At 61.0% G+C, this 26,145-nt stretch overlaps 1 protein-coding gene across 1 annotated transcript; it reads left to right on the top strand.

Moving 5' to 3' along the window:
* Nucleotides 1-6: 6 nt before the first annotated feature.
* Nucleotides 7-25,707, top strand: SF3B2 (splicing factor 3b subunit 2). Its single transcript, XM_077789638.1, has 22 exons — nt 7-160; nt 1,067-1,113; nt 1,756-1,852; nt 2,375-2,550; nt 3,895-3,954; nt 4,061-4,178; nt 4,282-4,364; nt 5,504-5,609; nt 6,857-6,939; nt 8,183-8,389; nt 9,374-9,511; nt 10,547-10,627; nt 11,644-11,871; nt 13,487-13,636; nt 15,202-15,291; nt 16,857-16,964; nt 18,136-18,243; nt 19,886-20,028; nt 21,054-21,155; nt 22,013-22,112; nt 24,494-24,679; nt 25,394-25,707. Exons 1-22 carry the CDS (start codon nt 16-18, stop codon nt 25,463-25,465), a joined length of 2,628 nt encoding a protein of 875 aa, XP_077645764.1. The 5' UTR covers nt 7-15; the 3' UTR covers nt 25,466-25,707.
* The last annotated feature ends 438 nt before the right edge of the window (nt 25,708-26,145 follow it).

Raw genomic sequence — 26,145 nt, 5'->3', positions numbered from 1 at the left:
GGCGGCGGGGCCAAGATGGCGGCGGAGCGCGCGGAGGCGGCGGCGGCCGGGCCCGGGGAGCCCCTCAGGGACCCCCGAGCCCCCGAGCGCTCCCCCTACGCCGGATGGGCCCACCCCGAGCTCCAGGCCACGCTCGCCGGCATCGGAGCCCCCGCGCAGGGTGCGGGGAGCGGGGGCGAGCCGTGAGGGGAGCGGGAGCCGTGAGGGGAGCGGGACCTGAGGGGAATGGGAGCCGTGAGGGGAACGGGAGGAGCCGTGAGGGGAACGGGAGCCGTGAGGGGATTTGGGGGAAAAGATCTGAATGGGAAACTGAGCGGGTGTCGGAGTCACCTGAGGGGATTTGGGAGAGATGTGAAGGGAAGGAGGAAATTTGGGGGTTAGTTGAGGGGAGATCTGAGGGGTAGCAGGGAAATTTGGGGGTTTCAGGGTTCACCTGAGGGGATTTGGGGGAGGTGTGAGGGGAAGGAGGAAATTTGGGGGTTTTGGGGTCACTTGAGGGGAAGAGAGGAAATTGGGGGGTTTTAGGGTTCACCTGAGGGGATTTGGTGGAGGTGTGAGGGGAAGGAGGAAATTTGGGGGTTACTTGAGGGGAGGTCAGAGGGGTAGGAGGAAAAATTTTTGGGGTCATTTGAGGGAAGATCAGAGGGGTAGGAGGGACATTTTTGGGGTTTTGAGGTTACTTGAGGGGAGGTCTGAGGGGAAATTGGCTGGGTCGGGGTCACCTGAGGGGATTTGGGAGAGGTGTGAGGGGATGGGGAAAATTTGGGGTCACTTGAGGGGACATTTGTGGGGTAGGAGGGAAATTTGGGGGTTTTGGGGTCACTTGAGGGGAGATCTGAGGGGAAGGGGGAAGATTTTGGGGTCACCTGTGGGGATTTGGGGGATTTTTGGGGTTCCCTGGGGGGATTTGAGAGTCCTGAGGGAGGTCAGGAGTCCCTGGGGGAATTTTGGGGGTCCCTGGGGTGGGAAATTCTTGGGGTTCCTTGGGGGGACAGAGGAACGTGGGGGGGGTTGGGGTTTGTGGGGCAGAATTTGGGGATCCCTGAACCCCCCCAATCCCCCCCAGGGACCCGGGAGGAGCTGCTGGAGCGGCTCCAGGCCTACACCCTGCAGGTGAGACCCCCAAAACGGTGGGACCCCAAATTCTCCCCCCTCCTTGTGTCCCTTAAAGGAGGGGGACTCGTTTTTGGGGGGTCTGTTGTGATTTTGAGGGGATTTCATGGGATTATGGAGGGATTTATTGTGATTTTGGGGGGGCTTAATTGGATTTTGGGGGAATTTAATGGAATTTTGAGGGGGCTCATGGCAGTTTTGGAGGATGTAATGTGATTTTTGGGGGGTTTAATGTGGTTTTGAGGGGGTGGGAGGGGATTTTTGGTGGATTTAATGTGATTTTAGGGTTGTTTATTTTGATTTTGGGGTGGTATAATGTGATTTTTTAGGTGTCCTAATGGGACTTTGGGGAGCTTAATAGGATTTGGGGGAGTTTAATGAGATTTTGAGTGGGTTTACTCTGATTTTGGGGGGTTTAATGAGATTTTGGGTGGGTTTACTCTGATTTTGGGGGGTTTAATGAGATTTTGGGTGGGTTTACTCTGATTTTGGGGGGTTTAATGTGCTTTTGGGGGCATTTATTCCATTTTTGGGGGGGTGAGAGAGCTCCTGCTGTCCCTGCCCTCCCAGAAGGGGGGTCCCCATGTCCTCTCGAGTGTGGGGGCTCATGGGAACCCCCCCAAAATTTGTGCTCCCCCCCAGACTGGGATCGTGCTGAGCCGCCCTGCTCTGCGCCCCGAGGAGGGGGACAAGGCCCCGCCCCCCCAGGTGGGATTTTGGGGGATCTGGGGGGGGTTTGGTGGGGGCAGGAACCCCCCAGGGTCTGGTTTGGAGGGAGGGGGGGTTGGGGGCACCCCCAGGACCCCCAGTTTGGGGTGGGGGGGGGGGGGGGCAATCCACGGGTTATTTTGGGGGGGTTTAAGATCCATCAGAGCTCCACATTTTTGGGATGGGGGGGGTCAATGACATTCAATTTTGGGGTGGAGGGGCTCAAAATCTTCCAGACCCCCCAAATTTGAGGTGGGGGGGAGCAATGACACCCAGTTATGGGGTGGAGGGAGGGTTAAAACCCACCCAGACCCCCCAAATTTAGGAGGGGGAGCAATAACACCCAGTTTTGGGGTGGAGGGAGGGTTAAAACCCACCCAAACCCCCCAAATTTGAGGCATTTGTGGTTTTAAATTTCGGGGTGGGGGTGATCAGGGGATTCAGACCCCTCCCACCACTGAATCCCGGGGGATGAAATTTTGGGGTGGGGGTGTCCCAGGTGACCCTGACCCCTCCTCCCCCTCCCCAGCTGCCCCCAGCGCTGCCCCTGCAGCACCCCCTGGTGCCGCCCCCTCCCCCCCCGGGCCTGGGGCTCACTTTCGGTCTGGGGGGGCCCGTGGGGGGGGTCCCGGTGCCGCCCCCGCCCCCCCCGGGGGGCTCTCCGAGGAGGAGCGGCTGACGCTGGCCCAGCAGCAGGCGGCCCTGCTGCTGCAGGAGGAGAGGGCACAGGTTTGGGGGGAATTTTGGGGGGTGGGGGGCACGGGGGTGTGGGGTTTGGGGGGGATTTTGGGGGTTAAAGGGGCCCTGCTGCTGCAGGAGGAGAGGGCACAGGTCTGGGGGGAATTTTGGGGGGTGGGGGGCACGGGGGTGTGGGTTTGGGGGGGTTAAAGGGGGTCTGGGGGGGGTTAAAGGGGCCCTGCTGCTGCAGGAGGAGAGGGCACAGGTCTGGGGGGAATTTTGGGGGGTGGGGGGCACGGGGGTGTGGGTTTGGGGGGGTTAAAGGGGCCCTGCTGCTGCAGAAGGAGAGGGCACAGGTCTGGGGGACACGGGGGTGTGGGATTTCGGGGGGATTTTGGGGGGGTTAAAGGGGCCCTGCTGCTGCAGGAGGAGCGGGCACAGGTTTGGGGGGAATTTTGGGGGGTGGGGGGCATGGGGGTGTGGGGTTTGGGGGGGATTTTGGGGGTTAAAGGGGCCCTGCTGCTGCAGGAGGAGCGGGCACAGGTCTGGGGGGCACGGGGGTGTGGGGTTTTGGGGGGATTTTGGGGGTTTGGGGGGGTTAAAGGGGCCCTGCTGCTGCAGGAGGAACAGGCACAGGTCTGGAGGGAATTTTGGGGGGTGGGGGGCACGGGGGTGTGGGATTTCGGGGGGATTTTGGGGGGGTTAAAGGGGCCCTGCTGCTGCAGGAGGAGAGGGCACAGGTCTGGAGGGAATTTTGGGGGGTGGGGGGCACGGGGGTGTGGGGTTTGGGGGGGATTTTGGGGGTTTGGGGGGGTTAAAGGGGCCCTGCTGCTGCAGGAGGAGCGGGCACAGGTCTGGGGGGCATTTCGGGGGGTGGGGGGCATGGGGATGTGGGGTTTCGGGGGGATTCGGGGGGATTTTGGGGGTTTGGGGGGGTTAAAGGGGCCCTGCTGCTGCAGGAGGAGCGGGCTCAGGTCCGGGGTGGGGGTGTTTTGTGGTGGGGGTCACCTTTTGGGGGGTGGGGGGCACCCTTGGGTAGGGGGGGAATGGAGGGTGTGGAGTTTGGGGGGTATTTTGGGGGGGTTTGGAGGATGACTGTGTCTCTGCTGCTGCAGGAGGGGCAGGGACAGGTCCAGGGAGGGCATTTTGGGGTGAGGGGCACCCTTGGGTGGGTGGGGAGCACGAGGGGACTCGGGGGTGTGGGGTTTGGGGGGAGTTGGGGGGTTTAAAGGCGTTCAGGGGGTGTTGGAGAGGGTGAGGCACCTATAGAGGGGATGAGCTGAGAGGTGGTTTTGGGGTGGGATTTGGCGTTTTTGGGGGTGTTGAAGAGTGGGTGACCCCTTGTGGGCGCACCCTTGGGTGCTGGGGGTTGTCCTGACTGTGCTCCCCCGACAGGGCCAGCACCCATTCGGGGACAAGGCCAAGGAGCAGGAGCTGCTGGAGCAGCAGAAACGGGTGAGGTGGGAGGGGGGGGACACCCCTGGGTTTTGGGGGGCACCTCGGGGTGGGGGGGCCGAGCCCAGGCCCCCCTGACCCCCCGTGCCCCCCCCGTGCCCCCCAGGCCGCGGTGCTGCTGGAGCAGGAGCGGCAGCAGGAGATGGCCAAGCTGACCCCCCCCGCCCCCCGTGCGCCCCCCGAGGGGGCTCCCATGGCTGCCAGGACCCCCCTGGCCCCCCGAGGTGAGGGGGACCCCTGGGTGGGGGGGGGGACACACCTTTGTCCCCTGTGCCCACCCCCTCCTGGGCTGATGTCACCTTTGTGTCCCCCCCTCCCCTCCCTCAGGCAGCCCCATGGGAGCCCCCCTGGCCATGGGAGCCCCCCGGCCCCGCGGGCCCCCCCCGCCCCCCGGCGACGACAGCAGAGAGGTGGGGCTGGGGGCTTGGGGGTCTGTGGGGCTGGGGGATTGGGGGCTTGGGGGGTCTGTGGGGCTGGGGGATTGGGGGCTTGGGGGGTCTGTGGGGCTGGGGGCTTGGGGGCTTGGGGGTCTGTGGGGCTGGGGGATTGGGGGCTTGGGGGTCTGTGGGGCTGGGGGGGGTCAGTGGGGCTGGGGGGGGTCTGTGGGGCTGGGGGGGGTCTCTGGGGGGCTGGGGGCTTGGGGGGGGTCTGTGGGGCTGGGGGCTTGGGGGTCTGTGGGGCTGGGGGATTGGGGGGGTCTGTGTGGCTGGGGGGGCTGTATTGGGGGGGTCTCTGTGGGGCTGGGGGCTTGGCGGGGTCTGTGGGGCTGGGGGGGGTCTCTGTGGGGCTGGGGGCTTGGGGTGTCTGTGGGGCTGGGGGATTGGGGGTCTGTGGGGCTGGGGGCTTGGGGGTCTGTGGGGCTGGGGGGGCTGTATTGGGGGGGTCTGTGGGGCTGGGGGGGCTGTATTGGGGGGATCTCTGTGGGGCTGGGGGATTGGGGGTCTGTGGGGCTGGGGGGTCTCTGTGGGGCTGGGGGCTTGGGGGGTCTGTGGGGCTGGGGGGTCTCTGTGGGGCTGGGGGCTTGGGGGGGTCTGTGGGGCTGGGGGGGGTCTCTGTGGGGCTGGGGGCTTGGGGGGTCTGTGGGGCTGGGGGGGGTCTGTGGGGCTGGGGGGGCTGTATTGTGGGGGGGTCTCCGGGGGGCTGTATTGGGGGGGTCTGTGGGGCTGGGGGCTTGGGGGTCTGTGGGGCTGGGGGGGGTCTCTGTGGGGCTGGGGGTCTGCACGGGGAGTCTCTTGAGTCTGGGGTCTCTGTTGTGGGGAGGGGTCTCTGTGGGTTTGTGGTGTCTGTTGGGGAGGGGCTGGGGGCTCTGTTTGGGGTCTCTGAGTCTGGGGTTCCTTTATTGTGGGGAGGGGTCTCTGTGGGTCTGGGGTCTCTTTGGGGGCAGACCCAGGAGTCTCCCCTTTTTTGGAGTCTCCTTAATTTCAGGAGGGTCGTCCTGATTTTGAGGGAGTCCCGGGGGTCTTCCTCATTCCAGGGGGTCCTTGGGGGGTCTCTCTGATTTTGGGGGTGGTCCCGGGGGTCCCGCTGACCCCCCCATGGTGCCCCCCAGGCCGAGGACTCCGGGGTGGGCCCCAAGATCCCGCAGGCGCTGGAGAAGATCCTGCAGCTCAAGGAGAGCCGGCAGGAGGAGCTGGTGACGGTGCCGGGGGTCTCGGGTGAGCCCTGCCACCCCCAATGTCCCTCAGTGTCCCCTGCCACCCCCAGGGCCACCCCGGTGTCCCCTGCCACCCCCAGGGCCACCCCGGTGTCCCCTGCCACCTCCAGGGCCACCCCCAGGGCCACCCCGGTGTCCCCTGCCACCTCCAGGGCCACCCCCAGGGCCACCCCGGTGTCCCCTGCCACCTCCAGGGCCACCCCCAGGGCCACCACGGTGTCCCCTGCCACCCCCAGGGCCACCACGGTGTCCCCTGCCACCCCCAAGGCCACCACACTGTCCCCTGCCACCCCCAGGGCCACCCGCAGTGTCCCCTGCCACCCTGTGTCACCATGGTGTCCCCTGCCACCCCCAGTGCCACCCGCAGTCCCCTGCCACCCCCAGGGCCACCCGCAGTGTCCCCTGCCACCCTGTGTCACCACGGTGTCCCCTGCCACCCCCAGGGCCACCCCCAGGGCCACCCCGGTGTCCCCTGCCACCCCCAGGGCCACCACGGTGTCCCCTGCCACCCCCAATGTCCCTCAGTGTGCCCTGCCACCCCCAGTGCCACCACACTGAGCCCTGCCACCCCCAGGGCCACCCCCGTGTCCCCTGCCACCCCCAGTGCCACCCCCAGTGCCACCCCCAGTGTCCCTCAATCCCCTGCCACCCCCAATGTCCCTCAGTGTCCCCTGCCACCCCCAGTGCCACCCCCAGTGTCCCTCAATCCCCTGCCACCCCCAATGTCCCTCAGTGTCCCCTGCCACCCCCAGTGCCACCCCCAGTGTCCCTCAATCCCCTGCCACCCCCAGTACCACCCACAGTGTCCCCTGCCACCCCCAATGTCCCTCAGTGTCCCCTGCCACCCTGTGTCACCACGGTGTCCCCTGCCACCCCTCCAGTGTCCCCCAGTCCCCTCTGGGTGCTCCCTACCACAGGAAACGTCTTTAAAGCATCAAAATCAGCCCAAAAAACAGGAATTTTCCTCTTCACAAATGGAAAATTCCGTTAAAAAGTGAGATTTGTCACCTGTGGGTGCTGCCCAGGGACACCCCAAAGTGGTGTCACCACCCCCAGCGTCACCCAGTGCCCACCGGGTGCCACCCACCCTCCCAAAATCTTCTCAAAATTCCTCTAAAATTTGGGGTTTGTGCTCTGGGGGGGTGACACCAAAGGTGGGGGTGGCACCCACATGTGGGGTGGTGACACCCAGAGGTGGGGGTGACACCCAAAGGCTGGGGACAGCCCTGACCCCCCGTGTCCCCCCAGCCGAGGACGAGATGGAGACGGAGCTGCGAGCGTCGGCGTCGGCCTCCGAGGCTGAGGAGGACACGGGGACATCCAAAAAGGAGGTGACAGAGGGGACAGTGGGGGACAGGCCACCTCCCACCCAAACTGGCACCCCTGGGCGAGTGGGGGGGTCCTCAGGGTGCCCCAAATTTTGCCATGGTGGGGGCGGGGGGGGTGGTCCGAGATGGGTTTATTTTGGGAAGGGGGTTTGGATGGCTCTGGGGTTGCCTGTGTCACCGGGGTGTCACTGTTGTCCCCTCTTGGGGCCTGTGGTGGGGTTTGGGTCGCTTTGGTGCCACCCCAATGTCCCTTTTTTGTCCCCCTTAATGGGGGGATCTGTGCCCTCTTGGTGCCACCCCAATGTCCCCTTTTTGTCCCCATACTGGGGGGATCTGTTTCTCTTGGTGCCACCCCAATGTCCCTTTTTTGTCCCCATACTGGGGGGATCTGTCCCCTCTTGGTGCCACCCCAATGTCCCTTTTTTGTCCCCATACTGGGGGGGATCTGTCCCCTCTTGGTGCCACCCCAATGTCCCTTTTTTGTCCCCTTACTGGGGGGATCTGTCCCCTCTTGGTGCCACCCCAATGTCCCTTTTTTGTCCCTTTACTGGGGGATCTGTTTCTCTTTGGTGCCACCCCAATGTCCCTTTTTTGTCCCTTTACTGGGGGATCTGTCCCCTCTTGGTGCCACCCCAATGTCCCTTTTTTGTCCCTTTACTGGGGGATCTGTTTCTCTTTGGTGCCACCCCAATGTCCCTTTTTTGTCCCCATACTGGGGGGATCTGTTTCTGTTTGGTGCCACCCCAATGTCCCTTTTTTGTCCCCATACTGGGGGGGATCTGTGCCCTCTTGGTGCCACCCCAATGTCCCTTTTTTGTCCCTTTACTGGGGGATCTGTCCCCTCTTGGTGCCACCCCAATGTCCCTTTTTTGTCCCCTTACTAGGGGGGATCTGTGCCCTCTTGGTGCCACCCCAATGTCCCTTTTTTGTCCCCCTACTGGGGGGATCTGTGCCCTCTTGGTGCCACCCCAATGTCCCTTTTTTGTCCCCTTAATGGGGGGATCTGTCCCCTCTTGGTGCCACCCCAATGTCCCTTTTTTGTCCCCTTACTGAGGGGATCTGTTTCTCTTTGGTGCCACCCCAATGTCCCTTTTTTGTCCCCACCAAGTGCAGGGAGGGTGGCCCACTCTGGGGTCCCCTGTGTCACCCTTGTGTCACCTTTGTCCCCTCTTCTGCTGTCCCATTGGGGGTCCCCCCAATTAGAGGGGCCTGTCCCACCTCGCTGTCCCCTCCTGTCCCCTCCCAGCGGAACCGGAAGCGCCGCAACCGCAAGAAGAAGAAGCGGGGCAGGGGCGGGGCCCGGGAGGGACCCCCGACCCCGACCCCCGCCCGGGGGGACCCCGAGACCCCCGCCGGGGACACCCCCGAGGTGGAGATCGAGTACGTGAGCGAGGAGCCCGAGATCTACGACCCCAACTTCGTCTTCTTCAAGAGGATCTTCGAGGCCTTCAAGGTGACGCTTCAAGGGGGGTGGTGGCACCTTTGGGTGCCAGGGGTCACCCCTGGGAGGTGAGGGTCACTGCTGGGTGCCAAGGGTCACTGCTGGGGGACCCCTGGGTGCCAAGGGTCACTCCTGGGTCACCTCTGGGTGACAAGGGTCAGTGCTGGGTGCTCGGGGTCATCCCTGGGAGGTGAGGGTCACTGCTGGGTGCCAAGGGTCACTGCTGGGGGACCCCTGGGTGCCAAGGGTCACTCCTGGGTCACCCCTGGGTGTCAGGGTCACTCCTGGATGCCAAGGGTCATTCCTGGGTGATCTCTGGGTCCCAGGATCACTCGTGGGTCACCCCTGAGTGCCAGGGTCACTCCTGGGTCACCCCTGGGTGCCAGGGTCACTCCTGGATGCCAAGGGTCATTCCTGGGTCACCCCTGGGTGCCAGGATCACTCCGGGGTCACCCCTGGGTGGTGAGGGTCACTGCTGGGTGCCAAGGGTCACTGCTGGGTGACCCCTGGGTGCCAAGGGTCACTTCTGGGTCACCTCTGGGTGACAAGGGTCAGTGCTGGGTGCTCGGGGTCATCCCTGGGAGGTGAGGGTCACTGCTGGGTGCCAAGGGTCACTGCTGGGTGACCCCTGGGTGCCAAGGGTCACTCCTGGGTCAGCCCTGGGTGCCAGGGTCACTCCTGGATGCCAAGGGTCATTCCTGGGTGATCTCTGGGTCCCAGGATCACTCGTGGGTCACCCCTGAGTGCCAGGGTCACTCCTGGGTCACCCCTGGGTGCCAGGGCCACTCCTGGATGCCAAGGGTCATTCCTGAGTGACCTCTGGGTGCCAGGATCACTCCTGGGTGGTGAGGGTCACTGCTGGGTGCCAAGGGTCACCCCTGGATGCTGAGGGTCACTCCAGTGTCACCCCTGGGTGCTGCTGAGCCATGTCTCCTGATCCCTGACTCTGTCCCCATGTCCTTGTCCCCTGTCCCTGTCCCCTGTCCCCGTCCCCAGCTGACGGACGAGGTGAAGAAGGACAAGGAGAAGGAGCCGGAGCGGGCGGAGCGAGCCGAGAGCGCCGGGGTGCCCCGGAAAAAGGGACCCGAGGATGGCACCAGGGGCAGCGAGGGGGACAGCTCCGAGGACGAGCAGGTGGCACTGGGGACATGGGGACACTGGGGGACAGCTCCGAGGAGGAGCAGGTGGCACTGGGGACATGGGGACACTGGGGGACAGCTCCGAGGAGGAGCAGGTGGCACTGGGGACATGGGGACATTGAGGACATGGGGACACTGGGGGACATGGGGCAGCGAGGGGGACAGCTCTGAGGACGAGCAGGTGGCACTGGGGACATGGGGACACTGGGGGACAGGGGCAGTGATGGGGACAGCTCTGAGGACGAGCAGGTGGCACTGGGGACATGGGGACACTGGGGGACAGGGGCAGCGAGGGGGACAGCTCTGAGGACGAGCAGGTGGCACTGGGGACATGGGGACACTTGGGGACAGCTCCGAGGACGAGCAGGTGGCACTGGGGACATGGGGACAATGAGGACATGGGGACACTGGAGACATTGAGGATATGGGGATGTTGGGGAACAGCTCCAAGGAGGAACAGGTGGCACTGGGGACATGGGGACACTGGGGGACAGCTCCGAGGAGGAGCAGGTGGGACATGGGGACACTGGGGACATTGAGGACATGGGGACACTGGGGGACAGTTCCAAGGAGGAGCAGGTGGCACTGGGGACATGGGGACATTGAGGACATGGGGACATGTAGGGCAGGGGGACATTGGGGGACAGTTCCGAGGATGAGCAGGTGGCACTGGGGACATGGGGACGCTGGGGACATTGGGGGACAGGGGCAGTGATGGGGACAGCTCCAAGGAGGAGCAGGTGGCACTGGGGACACGGGTACAGGGGCAGTGATGGGTGAGTAGGTGGCACTGGGGACATTGAGGGTGGCAGGGGGTGGCACCTGGAGGTGGTACCGAGCTGGGGACACCATGGGGGTGTTTGGGGACACTGGGGGTGGTGACAGCAGGGACTGGGAAGGAGCTGAGGTGGCCCTGGGTGGGACGGAGGGGACAGGGATGGCTCAGGGGTGGGGACAGCGGGTGGTGTCATCCGGTGCCACCCGGGGCGTCCCTCCCGGTGTCACTTACGCTGTCCCCACGTGTCCCCAGGAGAAGAAGCAGGAGGTCCCCAAGCTGTCCAAGAAGAAGCTGCGGCGCATGAACAGGTTCACGGTGGCCGAGCTGAAGCAGGTGACACTTGGGGACACGGTCCCTGTCCCCTCCCCCGTGGGTGTGGGTGGCGCTCGGAGCTGGGGACAGCCCTGAGGTGACACCTCAGGAACCCCGGTGGGGACACCAGAGCCACCCTGGGCGCTGCAATGCGCCCCTTGTCACCTTTCTGGGGACACTGGTCCCAGTTGCCCACCCAGGGGTCAACTTGGGACCTCAATCTTCTCCTTGTCACCCCACCAGTGCCACCATGGGGTCCCATGTCCCCACCTGGGGTCACTTTGATGTCCCCAGCACCATTCTGGCCCTCTCATTCCCTCACTTTCCTTTGTCCCTTGATGTCCCTTTGCTGTCCCCTGCCATCTCCTGCTGTCCCCGACTGTCCCCACAGCTGGTGGCACACCCTGACATGGTGGAGATGGACAGTGTGACCACCCAGAGGTCACTTGGATGGTCACCCAGAGGTCACTTGAGGTCACACAGAGCCACCCTGGTGTTCCACCACTCTAACTCCCCTCTGTCCCCAGATGTCCCTTTGCTGTCCCTGCTGTCCCCACATCTTGTGTCCCACCCTGACGTGGTGGAGATGGACAACGTGACCACCCAGAGGTCACTTGGGGTCACACAGAGCCACCCTGGGGTTCCACCACTCTGAGTCCCCTCTGCCACCCCCTGATGTCCCTTTGCTGTCCTCAGTGTCCCCACATCTGGTGTCACACCCTGACATGGTGGAGATGGACAACGTGACCACCCAGAGGTCACTTGGATGGTCACCCAGAGATCACTTGGGGTCACACAGAGCCACCCTGGTGTTCCACCACTCTGACTCCCCTCTGTCCCCAGATGTCCCTTTGCTGTCCTCAGTGTCCCCACATCTTGTGTCCCACCCTGACATGGTGGAGATGGACAACGTGACCACCCAGAGGTCACTTGGATGATCACCCAGAGGTCACTTGGGGTCCCACAGAGCCACCCTGGTGTTCCACCACTCTGACTCCCCTCTGCCACCCCCCGACGTCCCTTTGCTGTCCCCACAGCTGGTGGCCCGCCCGGACGTGGTGGAGATGCACGACGTGACGGCGCAGGACCCCAAGCTGCTGGTGCACCTGAAGGCCACGCGGAACTCGGTGCCGGTGCCGCGGCACTGGTGCTTCAAGAGGAAATACCTGCAGGGCAAGAGGGGCATCGAGAAGCCGCCCTTCGAGCTGCCCGAGTTCATCAAGCGCACCGGCATCCAGGAGATGCGCGAGGCCCTGCAGGAGAAGGTGGGGACACCTCGGGGACACCTTGGGGACATCTCTAGGAATGCCTGAGGGGCGGCTGTGAGGGTGGGAGGGGGTTTGGGGAGGTGCTTGGTGGTCACCAGCATCCAGGAGATGCGCGAGGCCCTGCAGGAGAAGGTGGGGACACCTCGGGGACACCTCGGGGACACCTCGGGGACACTTTGGGGACACCTCTAGGAATGCCTGAGGGGTGGCTGTAACAGTGGGAGGGGGTTTGGGGAAAGGTCTTGGGGGTTTGGGAAGGTTGTGGCATCCAGGAGATGCAGGAGGCCCTGCAGGAGAAGGTGGGGACACCTTGGGGACACCTCCAGGAATGCCTGAGGGGCGGCTGTGAGGGTGGGAGGGGGTTTGGGGAGGTGCTTGGTGGTCACCAGCATCCAGGAGATGCGCGAGGCCCTGCAGGAGAAGGTGGGGACACCTCGGGGACACCTCGGGGACACCTCGGGGACACTTTGGGGACACCTCTAGGAATGCCTGAGGGGTGGCTGTAACAGTGGGAGGGGGTTTGGGGAAAGGTCTTGGGGGTTTGGGAAGGTTGTGGCATCCAGGAGATGCAGGAGGCCCTGCAGGAGAAGGTGGGGACACCTTGGGGACACCTCCAGGAATGCCTGAGGGGCGGCTGTGAGGGTGGGAGGGGGTTTGGGGAAAGGTCTTGGGGGTTTGGGAAGGTTGTGGCATCCAGGAGATGCAGGAGGCCCTGCAGGAGAAGGTGGGGACACCTCGGGGACACATTGGGGACATCTCGGGGAATGCCTGAGGGGCGGCTGTGGGGCAGCCAGGGGGTGGGAGAGGAGCATGGAAGGGGTCTGGGGAGGTTCTTGGTGGTCACCAGCATCCAGGAGATGCAGGAGGCCCTGCAGGAGAAGGTGGGGACACCTCAGGGACAACCTGGAGACACCTCCAGGAATGCCTGAGGGCAGCTGTGGGGCAGCCAGGGGATGGGAGGGTTTTGGAGGTTTGGGGACATCCTGGTTGGAGTTTTGGAGGTTTGGGAGCATCCTGGTTGGATTTTGGGACATCCTCATTGGATTTTATGATTTTGGGGACATCCTGGTTAGATGCGGGAACATCCTGGATGGATTTTGGGACACGCTGGTTGGGTTTTGGGACATCCAGGTTGGGTTTTGGAGGGTTGGGGACATCCTGGTTGGATTTGGGGACATCCAGGTTGGGTTTTGTGACTTTGGGGACATCCTGGTTGGATTTTGGGGCATCCTGGTTGGATTTGGGGACATCCAGGTTGGGTTTTGTGACTTCGGGGACATCCTGGTTGGATTTTGGAGGGTTGGAGGCATCCTGGTTGGATTTGGGGACATCCTGGTTGGGTTTTGGGACATCCTAGTTGGGTTTTGTGACTTTGGGGACATCCTGGTTGGATTTTGGAACCTCCTGGTTGGGTTTTGTGACTTTGGGGACATCCTGGTTGGAGTTTTGGAGGCCTGGGGACCTCCTGGTTGGATTTTGGGACCTTGTGGCCATCGTGGTCACACCTGTGTGCCCTGGTGGCTGCCGTAGCTGCCCCCGAGGCTCCCTGGGGCCACCCCCGTGTCCCCACGGCCCCGGGGCGTGTCCCCACTGTCCCCTGCCGTGTCCCCAGGAGGAGCAGAAGACCATGAAGTCCAAGATGAGGGAGAAGGTGCGGCCCAAGATGGGCAAGATCGACATCGACTACCAGAAGCTGCACGATGCCTTCTTCAAGTGGCAGACCAAGCCCAAGCTGACCATCCACGGGGACCTCTACTACGAGGTGGGGACACCTGGGGCTTTAGGACTATCCTGGGGGACATTTGGGGACATCTTGGTTGGACAATTTGGGGTTTGGAGATGTCCTGGTTGAATTTTGGGGACATCCTGGTTGGATTTTGGAGTTTTGGGGACATCCTGGTTGGATTTTAGAGGTTTGGGGACATCCTGGTTGGATTTTGGAGTTTTGGGGACATCCTGGTTGGATTTTAGAGGTTTGGGGACATCCTGGTTGGATTTTGTGACTTTGGGGACATTGTGGTTGGATTCTGGGGGGTTTAGGGACATTGTGGGGGGACACCTGGGGCTTTAGGACTATCCTTGGGGACATTTGGGGACATCTTGGTTGGACGTTTTGGGGTTTGGAGATGTCCTGGTTGAATTTTGGGGACATCCTGGTTGGATTTTATGACTTTGGGGACATCCTGGTTGGATTTTGGAGGTTTGGGGACATCCTGGTTGGAGTTTTGGGGGTTTGGGGACATTGTGGGGGGACACCTGGGGCTTTAGGGCTGTCCTGGGGGACGTTTGGGGACATCTTGGTTGGACGTTTTGGGGTTTGGAGATGTCCTGGTTAAATTTTGGGGACATCCTGGTTGGATTTTATGACTTTGGGGACATCCTGGTTGGATTTTGTGACTTTGGGGACATTGTGGTTGGATTTTGGGGGTTTTAGGGACATTGTGGGGGGACACCTGGGGCTTTAGGACTATCCTCGGGGACATTTGGGGACATCTTGGTTGGACAATTTGGGGTTTGGAGATGTCCTGGTTGAATTTTGGGGACATCCTGGTTGGATTTTGGAGTTTTGGGGACATCCTGGTTGGATTTTAGAGGTTTGGGGACATCCTGGTTGGATTTTGTGACTTTGGGGACATTGTGGTTGGATTCTGGGGGGTTTAGGGACATTGTGGGGGGACACCTGGGGCTTTAGGACTATCCTCGGGGACATTTGGGGACATCTTGGTTGGACAATTTGGGGTTTGGAGATGTCCTGGTTAAATTTTGGGGACATCCTGGTTGGATTTTATGACTTTGGGGACATTGTGGTTGGATTTTAGAGGTCTGGGGACATCCTGGTTGGAGTTTTGGGGGTTTGGGGACATTGTGGGGGGACACCTGGGGCTTTAGGGCTGTCCTGGGGGACGTTTGGGGACATCCTGGTTGGATGTTTTGGGGTTTGGAGATGTCCTGGTTGAATTTTGGGGACATCCTGGTTGGATTTTATGACTTTGGGGACATCCTGGTTGGATTTTAGAGGTTTGGGGACATCCTGGTTGGATTTTGGGGGTTTGGGATCATTGTGGTTGGATTTTAGGGGGTTTGGGGATATCCTGGTTGAACATTTTGGGGTTTGGGGACATTGGGGGATTTGAGGACATCCTGAGGGTGGCACTGGTGCCTTTGGAGACATTTTGGCTGGACCTTGGTGGCTTTTGGGACATCCTTGTGGGACTTTGGGGCTTTGGTGACAGCCTGGCTGGATTTTTGGGGCTGTCACTGCCCCCGTGACCCCGCTGTCCCCTGGGTGACCCCATTGTCCCCTTGGTGTCCCCTTGGTGTCCCCAGGGGAAGGAGTTTGAGACGCGGCTCAAGGAGAAGAAGCCGGGCGATCTCTCGGACGAGCTGCGGATCGCGCTGGGCATGCCCGTGGGGCCGGTATGGGCACCCCAAAACCACCCCAAAACCACCCCAAAACCACCCCAAAACCAGCCCAAAACCACCCCAAATCCACCCCAAAACCATCCTAAAACCATCCCAAACCCCAAATCCCTGGGCATGCCCGTGGGGCCGGTATGGGCACCCCAAAACCACCCCAAAACCACCCCAAAACCATCCCAAATCCACCCCAAAACCACCCCAAATCCACCCCAAATCCACCCCAAATCCACCCCAAATCCACCCCAAAACCATCCCAAACCCCAAATCCCCGTGGGGCCGGTATGGGCACCCCAAAACCATCCCAAATCCACCCCAAATCCCTGGGCATGCCCGTGGGGCCGGTATGGGCACCCCAAATCCACCCCAAAACCATCCTAAAACCACATCAAATCTACCCCAAAACCATCCCAAATCCACCCTAAAACCATCCCAAACCCCAAATCCCCATGGGGCCGGTGTGGGCACCCAAAATCTACCCCAAAACCACCCCAAAACCATCCCAAATCCACCCCAAAACCATCCCAAACCCCAAATCCACCCCAAATCCCTGGGCATGCCCGTGGGGTCGGGATGGGCACGCCAAATCCACCCCAAAACCATCCCAAATCCAGCCCAAAACCATCCTAAAACCACGTCAAATCTACCCCAAAACCACCCCAAAACCATCCTAAACCCCAAATCCCCGTGGGGCCGGTATGGGCACCCCAAAACCACCCCAAATCCAGCCCAAAACCATCCCAAACTCCAAACCCCTGGGAATGCTCCAAATCCTTGGGAATGCCCCAAATCCCACCCGAAATCCTTGGGAATGCCCCAAACCCCTGGGAATGCCCCAGATCCACCCGAAATCCTTGGGAATGCTCCAGATCCCTGGGAATGCTGCAAATCCCACCCAAAATCCTTGTGAATGCCCCAAATCCCACCCCAAACCCCTGGGAATGCCCCAGATCCCACCCGAAATCCCTGGGAATGCCCCAAATCCTTGGGAATGCCCCAAATCCCACCCCAAACCCCTGGGAATACTCCAAATCCCACCCCAAATCCTTGGGAATGCCCCAAATCCCTGGGAATGCCCCAAATCCTTGGGAATGCCCCAAACCCCTGGGAATGCCCCAAATCCTTGGGAATGCCCCAAATCCCACCCCAAACCCCTGGGAATGCCCCAAATCCTTGGGAATGCCCCAGATCTCACCCCAAACCCCTGGGAATGCCCCAAATCCCACCCAAAATCCTTGTGAATGCCCCAAATCCCACCCCAAACCCCTGGGAATGCCCCAAATCCTTGGGAATGCCCCAGATCCCATCCCAAACCCCTGGGAATGCCCCAAATCCCACCCCAAATCCTTGGGAATGCCCCAAATCCTTGGGAATGCCCCAGATCCCACCCCAAACCCCTGGCAGTGGGCAGGGGTCTCTGCCCCCCCACCCCTTCCATTTGAGCCCCCCCAAATTCCTGCAGTGACTTTGGGGGAGGGGGGATTTCGGGGTGCTGGGGCAGATTTGGGGTTTTTGGGGTGCTGGGGGGGATTTTAGGGGTGCTGACCCCCCCCGTGCCCCCCCAGAATGCCCACAAGGTGCCCCCCCCGTGGCTGATCGCCATGCAGCGCTACGGACCCCCCCCCTCGTACCCCAACCTCAAAATCCCGGGGCTCAACTCCCCCATCCCCGAGGTGAGCACGTTTTGGGGGTTTTGGGGGTTTTTTTGGGGGGATTTGAGGTTTATTGGATGGTTTTTGGGGTCCTGGGTGCTGCAGGGTGGAGGTATTTGGGTGTTTTTAGGGGGGTTTTGGGTTTTTTTGGGTGGGTCGGGATGATTTGGGGGGTGGCTCAGGATGATTTTGGGGGTATCAGGGTCATTTCGGGGGTGGTTCAAGGTGATTTTGGGGGGTGTCAGGGTGATTTTGGGGTGTCAGGATGATTTGGGGGGTGGCTCAGGATGATTTTGGGGGTATCAGGATGATTTTGGGGGTATCAGGGTGATTTCAGGGGTGGCTCAGGCTGATTTCGGGGGTGGCTCAGGCTGATTTTGGGGTGTCAGGATCATTTTGGGGTGGCTCAGGCTGATTTTGGGGGTGGCTCAGGCTGATTTTGGGGGTGGCTCAGGCTGATTTTGGGGGTGACTCTGGCTGATTTTGGGGGTGACTCCGGCTGATTTTGGGGTGGCTCAGGCTGATTTTGGGCTGGCTCAGGCTGATTTTGGGGTGTCAGGATCATTTTGGGGTGGCTCAGGCTGATTTTGGGGGTGGCTCAGGCTGATTTTGGGGTGGCTCAGGCTGATTTTGGGGGTGACTCCGGCTGATTTTGGGGTGGCTCAGGCTGATTTTGTGGTGTCAGGGTGATTTTGGGGTGGCTCAGGCTGATTTTGGGGTGTCAGGATCATTTTGGGGTGGCTCAGGCTGATTTTGGGCTGGCTCAGGCTGATTTTGGGGGTGACTCAGGCTGATTTTGGGGTGTCAGGGTGATTTCGGGGGTGGCTCAGGCTGATTTTGGGCTGGCTCAGGCTGATTTTGGGGGTGACTCAGGCTGATTTTGGGCTGGCTCAGGCTGATTTTGGGGGTGGCTCAGGCTGATTTTGGGGTGTCAGGATCATTTTGGGGTGGCTCAGGCTGATTTTGGGGTGTCAGGGTCATTTCGGGGGTGGCTCAGGCTGATTTTGGGCTGGCTCAGGCTGATTTTGGGGTGTCAGGGTGATTTTGGGGTGGCTCAGGCTGATTTTGGGGTGTCAGGATCATTTTGGGGTGGCTCAGGCTGATTTTGGGCTGGCTCAGGCTGATTTTGGGGGTGACTCAGGCTGATTTTGGGGTGACTCCGGCTGATTTTGGGGTGTCCCCCCTGCCCCAGGGCTGCTCCTTCGGGTACCACGCCGGGGGCTGGGGGAAGCCGCCCGTGGACGAGACGGGGAAGCCGCTCTACGGCGACGTCTTCGGCACCAACGCCGCCGAGTTCCAGGTGTGGGGACCCCCAAAAACCGGGGGAACCCCCCCCCGGGACCCCCAAACACCCCCCGGGACCCCCAAACACCCCCCGGGACCCCCAAACCATGATAGACCCCCCCAAACCATGATAGACCCCCTCCAAGCCCTGATGGACACACCTGGGACCCCCCCCAAAACCCTGAGGGACCCCCTCCTCCACCCCAGGATCCCCAAAACCCCCTGGGACCCCCAAAATCCTGCTGGACCCCCAAAATCCTGCTGGACCCCCCAGGTTTGGGGTCTCAATAGCCCCACACTCAAATCCCCTTTTAAAGCGTTTAAGAAAACCCAAAAAAACCCACCAAAAATCTCACCAAAAAAGCCCAAATCCACCCCCCCCCCCCAAAATCCCCCTGCCTGACCCCTGGGACCCCCCAAATCTCCAAGTGCCACCCCCCAGACCCCCAGGTTTGGGGTCTCAATAACCCCACACTCAAATCCCCTTTAAAAGCATTTAAAAAACCCCAAAATCTCCAAAAATAACCCAAATCCCCCTGCCTGACCCCTCCAAGCCCCCCGGGACCCCCCAAATCTCTGAGTGGCCCCCCCAGGTTTGGGGTCTCCATAACCCCACACCCAAATCCCCTTTCCAAGGATTAAAAATCACAAAAAAAACCAACCAAAATTCCCCAAAAAACCCCAAATTCCCCCCCCAAAATCCTCCTGCCCAAGCCCCCCTGGGACCCCCCAAATCCCCAAGTGAAGCCCCCCAGGTTTGGGGGCTCCATAAAACCCCACACACAAATCCTCTTTCCAAGCATCAAAAATCCCCTACAAATCCCAAAAAAAAACCCCAAATCCCCCAAAAAAACCCAAATCCTCCCCAAAATCCCCCTGTCTGACCCCTCCAAGCCCCCTGGGACCCCCCAAATCCTCGGGGACCCCCCCAGGCCCCCCAGGTTTGGGGTCTCCATAACCCCACACCCAAATCCCCTTTCCAAGGATTAAAAATCACAAAAAAAACCCCAAAATTCCCCAAAAAAACCCCAAATCCTCCCCCAAAATCCCCCTGCCCGACCCTCCCCAAGCCCCCCTGGGACCCCCCAAATCCCCAAGTGAAGCCCCCCAGGTTTGGGGTCTCCATAAAACCCCACACACAAATCCCATTTCCAAGCATCAAAAATCCCCTACAAATCCCAAAAAAAACCCCCATATCCCCCCAAAAAACCCAAATCCTACCCAAAATCCCCCTGCCCGACCCTCCCCAAGCCCCCCCGGGACCCCCCAAATCCTCGGATGACCCCCCCAGGCCCCCCAGGTTTGGGGTCTCAATAAAACCCCACACCCAAATCCTCTTTCCAAGCATCAAAAATCCCCTACAAATCCCCCCAAAAAAACCCCAAATCCCCCAAAAAAACCCAATTCCTACCCAAAATCCCCCTGCCTGACCTCCCTGGGACCCCCCAAATCCTCGGGGACCCCCCCAGGCCCCCCAGGTTTGGGGTCTCCATAAAACCCCACACCCAAATCCCCTTTCCAAGGATTAAAAATCCCCAAAAAAAACCCCAAAATTCCCCAAAAAACCCCAAATCCTCCCCCAAAATCCCCCTGCCCGACCCTCCCCAAGCCCCCCCGGGACCCCCCAAATCCCCGGGTGACCCCCCGGGCCCCCCCAGACCAAGGAGGAGGAGGAGGAGATCGACCGCACGCCCTGGGGGGAGCTGGAGCCCTCGGACGAGGAATCCTCGGAGGAGGAGGAGGAGGAGGAGAGCGACGAAGAAAAACCCGACGAGACCGGCTTCATCACCCCCGCCGACAGGTGGGCACCCCAAAAACCTCGGGGGCACCCCAAAAAACTCGGGGGGTACCCCAAAAAAATCTCCCAGGTGTCCCCTAAACCTCCCTAAATTCCCCCATAAATGAGCGACTTCTCCTGGGTTTGATTTGGGGTGAGGTGTTGGGGGGGGCAGCTGTGGGGCACCCCAAAATCTCAGGGGCACCCCAAAAACTCACAGGGAGCCCCAGAAAAACTCAGGTGTACCCCAAAAATCTCCCAGGGGTCCCCTAAACACCCCCCCCCCCAAAATTCCCCCATAAAGGAATGATAAATTTGGGGTGAGGAGTGGGGTTCAACCCCCAGGGACAGCTGGGGAGCAACCCAAAAATCTCAGGGGTACCCCAAAAACTCGGGGGTGCCCCAAAAAAATCTCCCAGGTGTCCCCTAAACCCCCCCTAAATTCCTCCACAAAGGAAAACTAAATTTGGGGTAAGGAATGGGGTTCACTCACCCCAAGAAACCGAGGGGCACCCCAAAAAATTTAGCTGCACCCCAAAAAGACTCTCAAATGTCCCCTAAACTCACCCAAATTCCCCCATAAAGCAATGATAAATTTGGGGTGAGGAGTGTGGGGTTCATCCACCGCATGGACAGGGGTTGGGGCACCCCAAAAACTCTTGGGGACCCCCCCCAGCACTCAGGGAACCCCAAAAACTGATTGGGACCCACAGGGACCCCCAAATCCCCCCATAAAGGGGAAATCCTGTGGGGGATTTTTTTGGGATGGGGAGTGGGGTTCATAATTCTTTGAGGCAAATTGGGGGGACCCCCCCCTCCGGCATCCGGGGTACCCCAAGAACTCAGAGGGGACCCCAAAAACTCGTGAGGACCCCCCCAGTGACCCCCACACCCCCTGAACCCCCAAATCCCCCCACAAAGGGGGAACCCTGTGGGGTTTTTTTGGGATGGGGAACGGGGTTGGTTCAGTCCTCTCTGAGACAAACTGGGTGGGGGGGCTCCCCAAAATTTTGGGGTGCCCCTGACCCCCCAATTCCCCCCCCCCCCAGCGGGTTGATCACCCCGGGGGGCTTCTCCTCGGTGCCGGCCGGGATGGAGACCCCGGAGCTGATCGAGCTCCGCAAGAAGAAAATCGAGGAGGCCATGGACGGGTGAGGGGGTCTGGGGGGATTTTGGGGAAATTTGGGGAAATTTGGGGTTTTGGAGAGGTTTTTGGGAGGGTTTTTTGTGGATTTTGGGGGGACGTTGGGGTTTTGGAGAGGTTTTTGGGAGGGTTTTTTGTGGATTTTGGGGGGACGTTGGGGTTTTGGAGAGGTTTTTGGGAGGGTTTTTTTGTGGATTTTGGGGGGACGTTGGGGTTTTGGAGAGGTTTTTGGGAGGGTTTTTTTGTGGATTTTGGGGGGACGTTGGGGTTTTGGAGAGGTTTTTGTTGTGGGGGTTTTGCAGATTTGGGGGGATTTTTGGGGGGTTTGAGGAGCTCAGGGGTGTTGGGAGACTGGGAGTGTTTGGGGTTGAGAGAGGAATTTTGGAGGGCCAGGGAGTTTTGGGGGGATTTTGGGGGAATTTGAGGTTTTGGAGAGGTTTTTGGGAGGGTTTTTTGGGGATTTTGGGGGGCTTTGGGGGGATTTTGGGGGGTTTGAGGAGCTCAGGGGTTTTGGTGGACTGGGAGTGTTTGGGGTTGAGAGAGGAATTTTGGAGGGCCAAGGAGTTTTGGGGGGGTTTGGGGAGATTTTTTGGGGGGTTTGGGAGATTTTGGGGGGCTCAGGGGTGTGGGGGGACTGGGGGAGTTTGGGGTTCAGAGGTAAATTTTGGGAGGCTTGGGGTTTTGGGGAGGATTTTAGGGGGGGCTGGGAGTTTTTGGGGGGGTTTGGGAGGCTCAAAGGAATTTTGGGGGAATCAAGTGGGATTTGGGGTTTGGGAGGGTCAGGGTTTAGGGGGAATTTTGGGGTGCTGGGGGAATATTGGGGTGATCAGGAGTCCCCCCACCCATCCTGACCCCCCCAAAAAGGAGCGAGACCCCCCAGCTGTTCACGGTGGTCCCCGAGAAGCGCACGGCGACCGTGGGCACGGCCATGATGGGCTCCACCCACATCTACGACATGTCTGCGGTGAGACCCCCCCCAAAATCCCCCTGGGACCCCCCCCAAACCCCCAACCCACATCTACGACATGTCTGCGGTGAGACCCCCCCCAAAAAATAACCCTGGGACCCCCCCCAAACCCCCCACCCCACATCTACGACATGTCTGCGGTGAGACCCCCCCCAAAATCCCCCTGGGACCCCCCCAAACCCCCAACCCACATCTACGACATGTCTGCGGTGAGACCCCCCCCAAAATCCCCCTGGGACCCCCCCAAAACCCCCAACCCACATCTACAACATGTCTGCGGTGAGACGACCCCCCACCCCACATCTACGACATGTCTGCGGTGAGACCCCCCCCCCAAAATCCCCCTGGGACCCCCCCCAAAACCCCCAACCCACATCTACGACATGTCTGCGGTGAGACCCCCCCAAAAAAAAAACCCTGGGACCCCAAAAACCACCCCAAATCCACCCCACCCACATCTACGACATGTCTGCGGTGAGACCCCCCCCAAAATCCCCCTGGGACCCCCCAAAACCCCCAACCCACATCTAGGACATGTCTGCGGTGAGACCCCCCCCAAAATCCCCCTGGGACCCCCCCAAACCCCCCCACCCATATCTAGACATGTCTGCGGTGAGACCCCCCCCAAAAAATCCCCCTGGGACCCCCCCCAAACCCCCAACCCACATCTACGACATGTCTGCGGTGAGACCCCCCCCCCCAAAATCCCCCTGGGACCCCCCCAAACCCCCAACCCACATCTACGACATGTCTGCAGTGAGACCCCCCCCCAAAAAAAACCCTGGGACCCCCCCAAACCCCCCCACCCATATCTAGACATGTCTGCGGTGAGACCCCCCCCAAAAAATCCCCGTGGGACCCCCCCCAAACCCCCAACCCACATCTAGGACATGTCTGCGGTGAGACCCCCCCCAAAAAATAACCCTGGGACCCCAAAAACCACCCCAAATCCCCCCCACCCATATCTACGACATGTGTGTGGTGAGACCCCCCCCAAAAAAACCCCCTGGGACCCCCCAAAACCCCCAACCCACATCTAGGACATGTCTGCGGTGAGACCACCCCCCAAAACCCCCCTGGGACCCCCAAAAAACCACCCTAAAACCCCAAAATATCCCTGAGGACCCCAAAACCACCCCTAAGCCCCCCTGGGACCCCAAAACCCACGGGACCGGTGTCCCCACAGGGGGCAGAGGCCCAGGGGGTGACAGTGCCCGTGTCCCCATGGTGTCACCACGGGTGATGGGACACAAAGGGCTGGGCACAGAGGTTTAGGAGGTGGCAGTGTCCATGTCCCATGGTGTCCTCATGTCCCTGGCAGGTGACAGGAGCCCAGGGGGTGACAGTGTCCATGTCCCCGTGGTGTCCCCATGTCCCTGGCAGGTCACAGATGTTTAGGGGGTGACAGTGTCCATGTCCCCATGGTGTCCTCATGTCCCTGGCAGGTCACAGAGGTTTAGGGGGTGACAGTGTCCATGTCCCATGGTGTCACCATGGTGTCACCATGTCCCTGACAGGTCACAGATGTTTAGGAGGTGGCAGTGTCCATGTCCCATGGTGTCCTCATGTCCCTGACAGGTCACAGATGTTTAGGAGGTGGCAGTGTCCATGTCCCGTGGTGTCACCATGTCCCTGACAGGTCACAGAGGTTTAGGGAGGTGACAGTGCCCGTGTCCCATGGTGTCCTCATGTCCCTGGCAGGTGACAGGAGCCCAGGGGGTGACATTGCCCCTGTCCCATGGTGTCCCCATGTCCTGAATGTTTAGGAGGTGGCAGTGTCCATGTCCCCATGGTGTCACCATGTCCCTGGCAGGTCACAGAGCCCAGGGGGTGACATTGCCCGTGTCCCCATGGTGTCACCACAGGTGATGGGACACAAGGGGCTGGGCACAGAGGTTTAGGAGGTGACAGTGTCCATGTCCCATGGTGTCCCCATGTCCCTGGCAGGTCACAGAGCCCAGGGCGTGACAGTGTCCATGTCCCCGTGGTGTCCCCATGTCCCTGACAGGTCACAGATGTTTAGGAGGTGGCAGTGTCCATGTCCCATGGTGTCCTCATGTCCCTGGCAGGTCACAGAGGTTTAGGAGGTGACAGTGTCCATGTCCCCGTGGTGTCACCATGTCCCTGACAGGTCACAGATGTTTAGGAGGTGACAGTGTCCATGTCCCGTGGTGTCCTCATGTCCCTGACAGGTGACAGGAGCCCAGGGGGTGACATTGTCCGTGTCCCCGTGGTGTCCCCATGTCCTGGCAGGTCACAGAGGTTTAGGGAGGTGGCAGTGTCCATGTCCCGTGATGTCCCTGTGGTGTCCCCATGTCCCTGGCAGGTCACAGAGCCCAGGGGGTGACATTGCCCGTGTCCCCTCGTTGTCCCCGCAGGTGATGGGCCGCAAGGGCCCGGTGGCCGAGGCGCAGGGCGTGGAGGTGGCGCTGGCCCCCGAGGAGCTGGAGCTGGACCCCACGGCCATGACGCAGAAGTACGAGGAGCACGTGCGGGAGCAGCAGGCGCAGGTGGAGAAGGAGGACTTCAGCGACATGGTGGCCGAGCACGCCGCCAAGCAGAAGGTGGGGATGGCACCTGTGTCCCCTCCCTGTCCCCTGTGTCCTCTCTGTCCCCTCCCTGTCCCCTCAGGGCTGTCCCATGCAGGTGGGATGAAGCACAAGGGGTTCCCCTTGTGGGACATCCCTGTCCCCTCCCTGTCCCTTCTCTGTCCCCTCCCTGTCCTCCCCCATGTCCCCGGGACTCTGTTGTCACCTCCCTGTCCCCTCCCTGTCACCTCCTGCTCCCCCAGCCCCCCCGTTGTCCCCAGGATGTCCCATGGGGGTGGGATGAAGCACAAGGGGTTCCCAATGTGGGAATATCCTTGTCCCCTCCCTGTCCCCATGTCCCCTGACCTCCTGTGACACTGTGTCCCCTCCCTGTCCCCTCCGTGTCCCCTCCGTGTCCCCTCCGTGTCCCCTCCCTGTCCCCTCCGTGTCCCCTCCGTGTCCCCTCCGTGTCCCCTCTCTGTCCCCTCCCTGTCCCCTGCGTGTCCCCTCTCTGTCCCCTCACTGTCCCCTCCCTGTCCCCTCACTGTCCCCTCTCTGTCCCCTCACTGTCCCCTCTCTGTCCCCTCCCTGTCCCCTCCCTGTCCCTTCTCTGTCCCCTCCCTGTCCCCTCCATGTCCCCTCACTGTCCCCTCTGTCCCCTCACTGTCCCCTCCCTGTCCCCTCTCTGTCCCCTCACTGTCCCCTCACTGTCCCCTCACTGTCCCCTCCCTGTCCCCTCTGTCCCCGCAGCAGAAGAAGCGGAAGGCGCAGCCCCAGGACGCCCGCGGAGGAGGCAAGAAGTACAAGGAGTTCAAGTTTTAGATGTCCCCTCGCTGTCCCCTCGCTGTCCCCTCGGTGTCACCCCCCTGGCACCGCCCTCTGCCACCCCGCAGGGCGCTGGTGCCACCCCGGGACCGGGGGATGTCACCCCCGCTGTCACCCGGGGCCGCGGTCCGGGTGTTGGGAACAGTGTGGTGGCACTGTCCATGTCCTTGTCCCTTGTCCTTGTCCCCACCTTGTCCCCGTTGTTTTGTAAATAAAAGGTGGCGTTGCCACCCAACCCCGCGGCTCTGCCTGGTGGCACCGAGGTCACCGTGACAGAGAGGTCACCGTGTCACTGGGATGTGGCACTGAGGTCACCAAGGTCACCGAGGTCACCATGTCACTGGGATGTGGCACTGAGGTCACCATGTCACCGAGGTCACCATGTCACTGGGATGTGGCACTGAGGTCACCATGTCACCGAGTCACTGGGACCTGGCACTGAGGTCACTGTGATGAGGTCACCAAGTCACTGGGACGTGTGCCCGATGTCACCGTGACAAGGTCACTGTGTCACTGGGACGTGGTACGGAGGTCAACATGTCACCGAGGTCACCGTGTCACTGGGACATGGCCCCAATGTCACCGTGTCACCGTGTCACCGAGTCCCTGGGACATGTCCCCAGTGTCACCGAGGTCACCGAGTCCCTGGGACATGGCCCCGAGGTCACCGTGTCCCC

The sequence above is a fragment of the Lonchura striata genome, chromosome 36, assembly GCF_046129695.1.
Source record: "Lonchura striata isolate bLonStr1 chromosome 36, bLonStr1.mat, whole genome shotgun sequence".
In the NCBI taxonomy this organism is placed as follows: domain Eukaryota; kingdom Metazoa; phylum Chordata; class Aves; order Passeriformes; family Estrildidae; genus Lonchura; species Lonchura striata.
This window is presented reverse-complemented; position numbering and strand designations above follow the sequence as displayed.

Excerpts from the sequence above, each read along its gene's own strand:
- SF3B2 (XM_077789638.1), top strand. The coding sequence starts at position 16 with ATGGCGGCGGAGCGCGCGGAGGCGGCGGCGGCCGGGCCCGGGGAGCCC. Across the intron at positions 11,872-13,486 it reads GCGAGGCCCTGCAGGAGAAG|GAGGAGCAGAAGACCATGAA; the intron begins GTGGGGACACCT and ends CCGTGTCCCCAG. Across the intron at positions 20,029-21,053 it reads TTCATCACCCCCGCCGACAG|CGGGTTGATCACCCCGGGGG; the intron begins GTGGGCACCCCA and ends CCCCCCCCCCAG.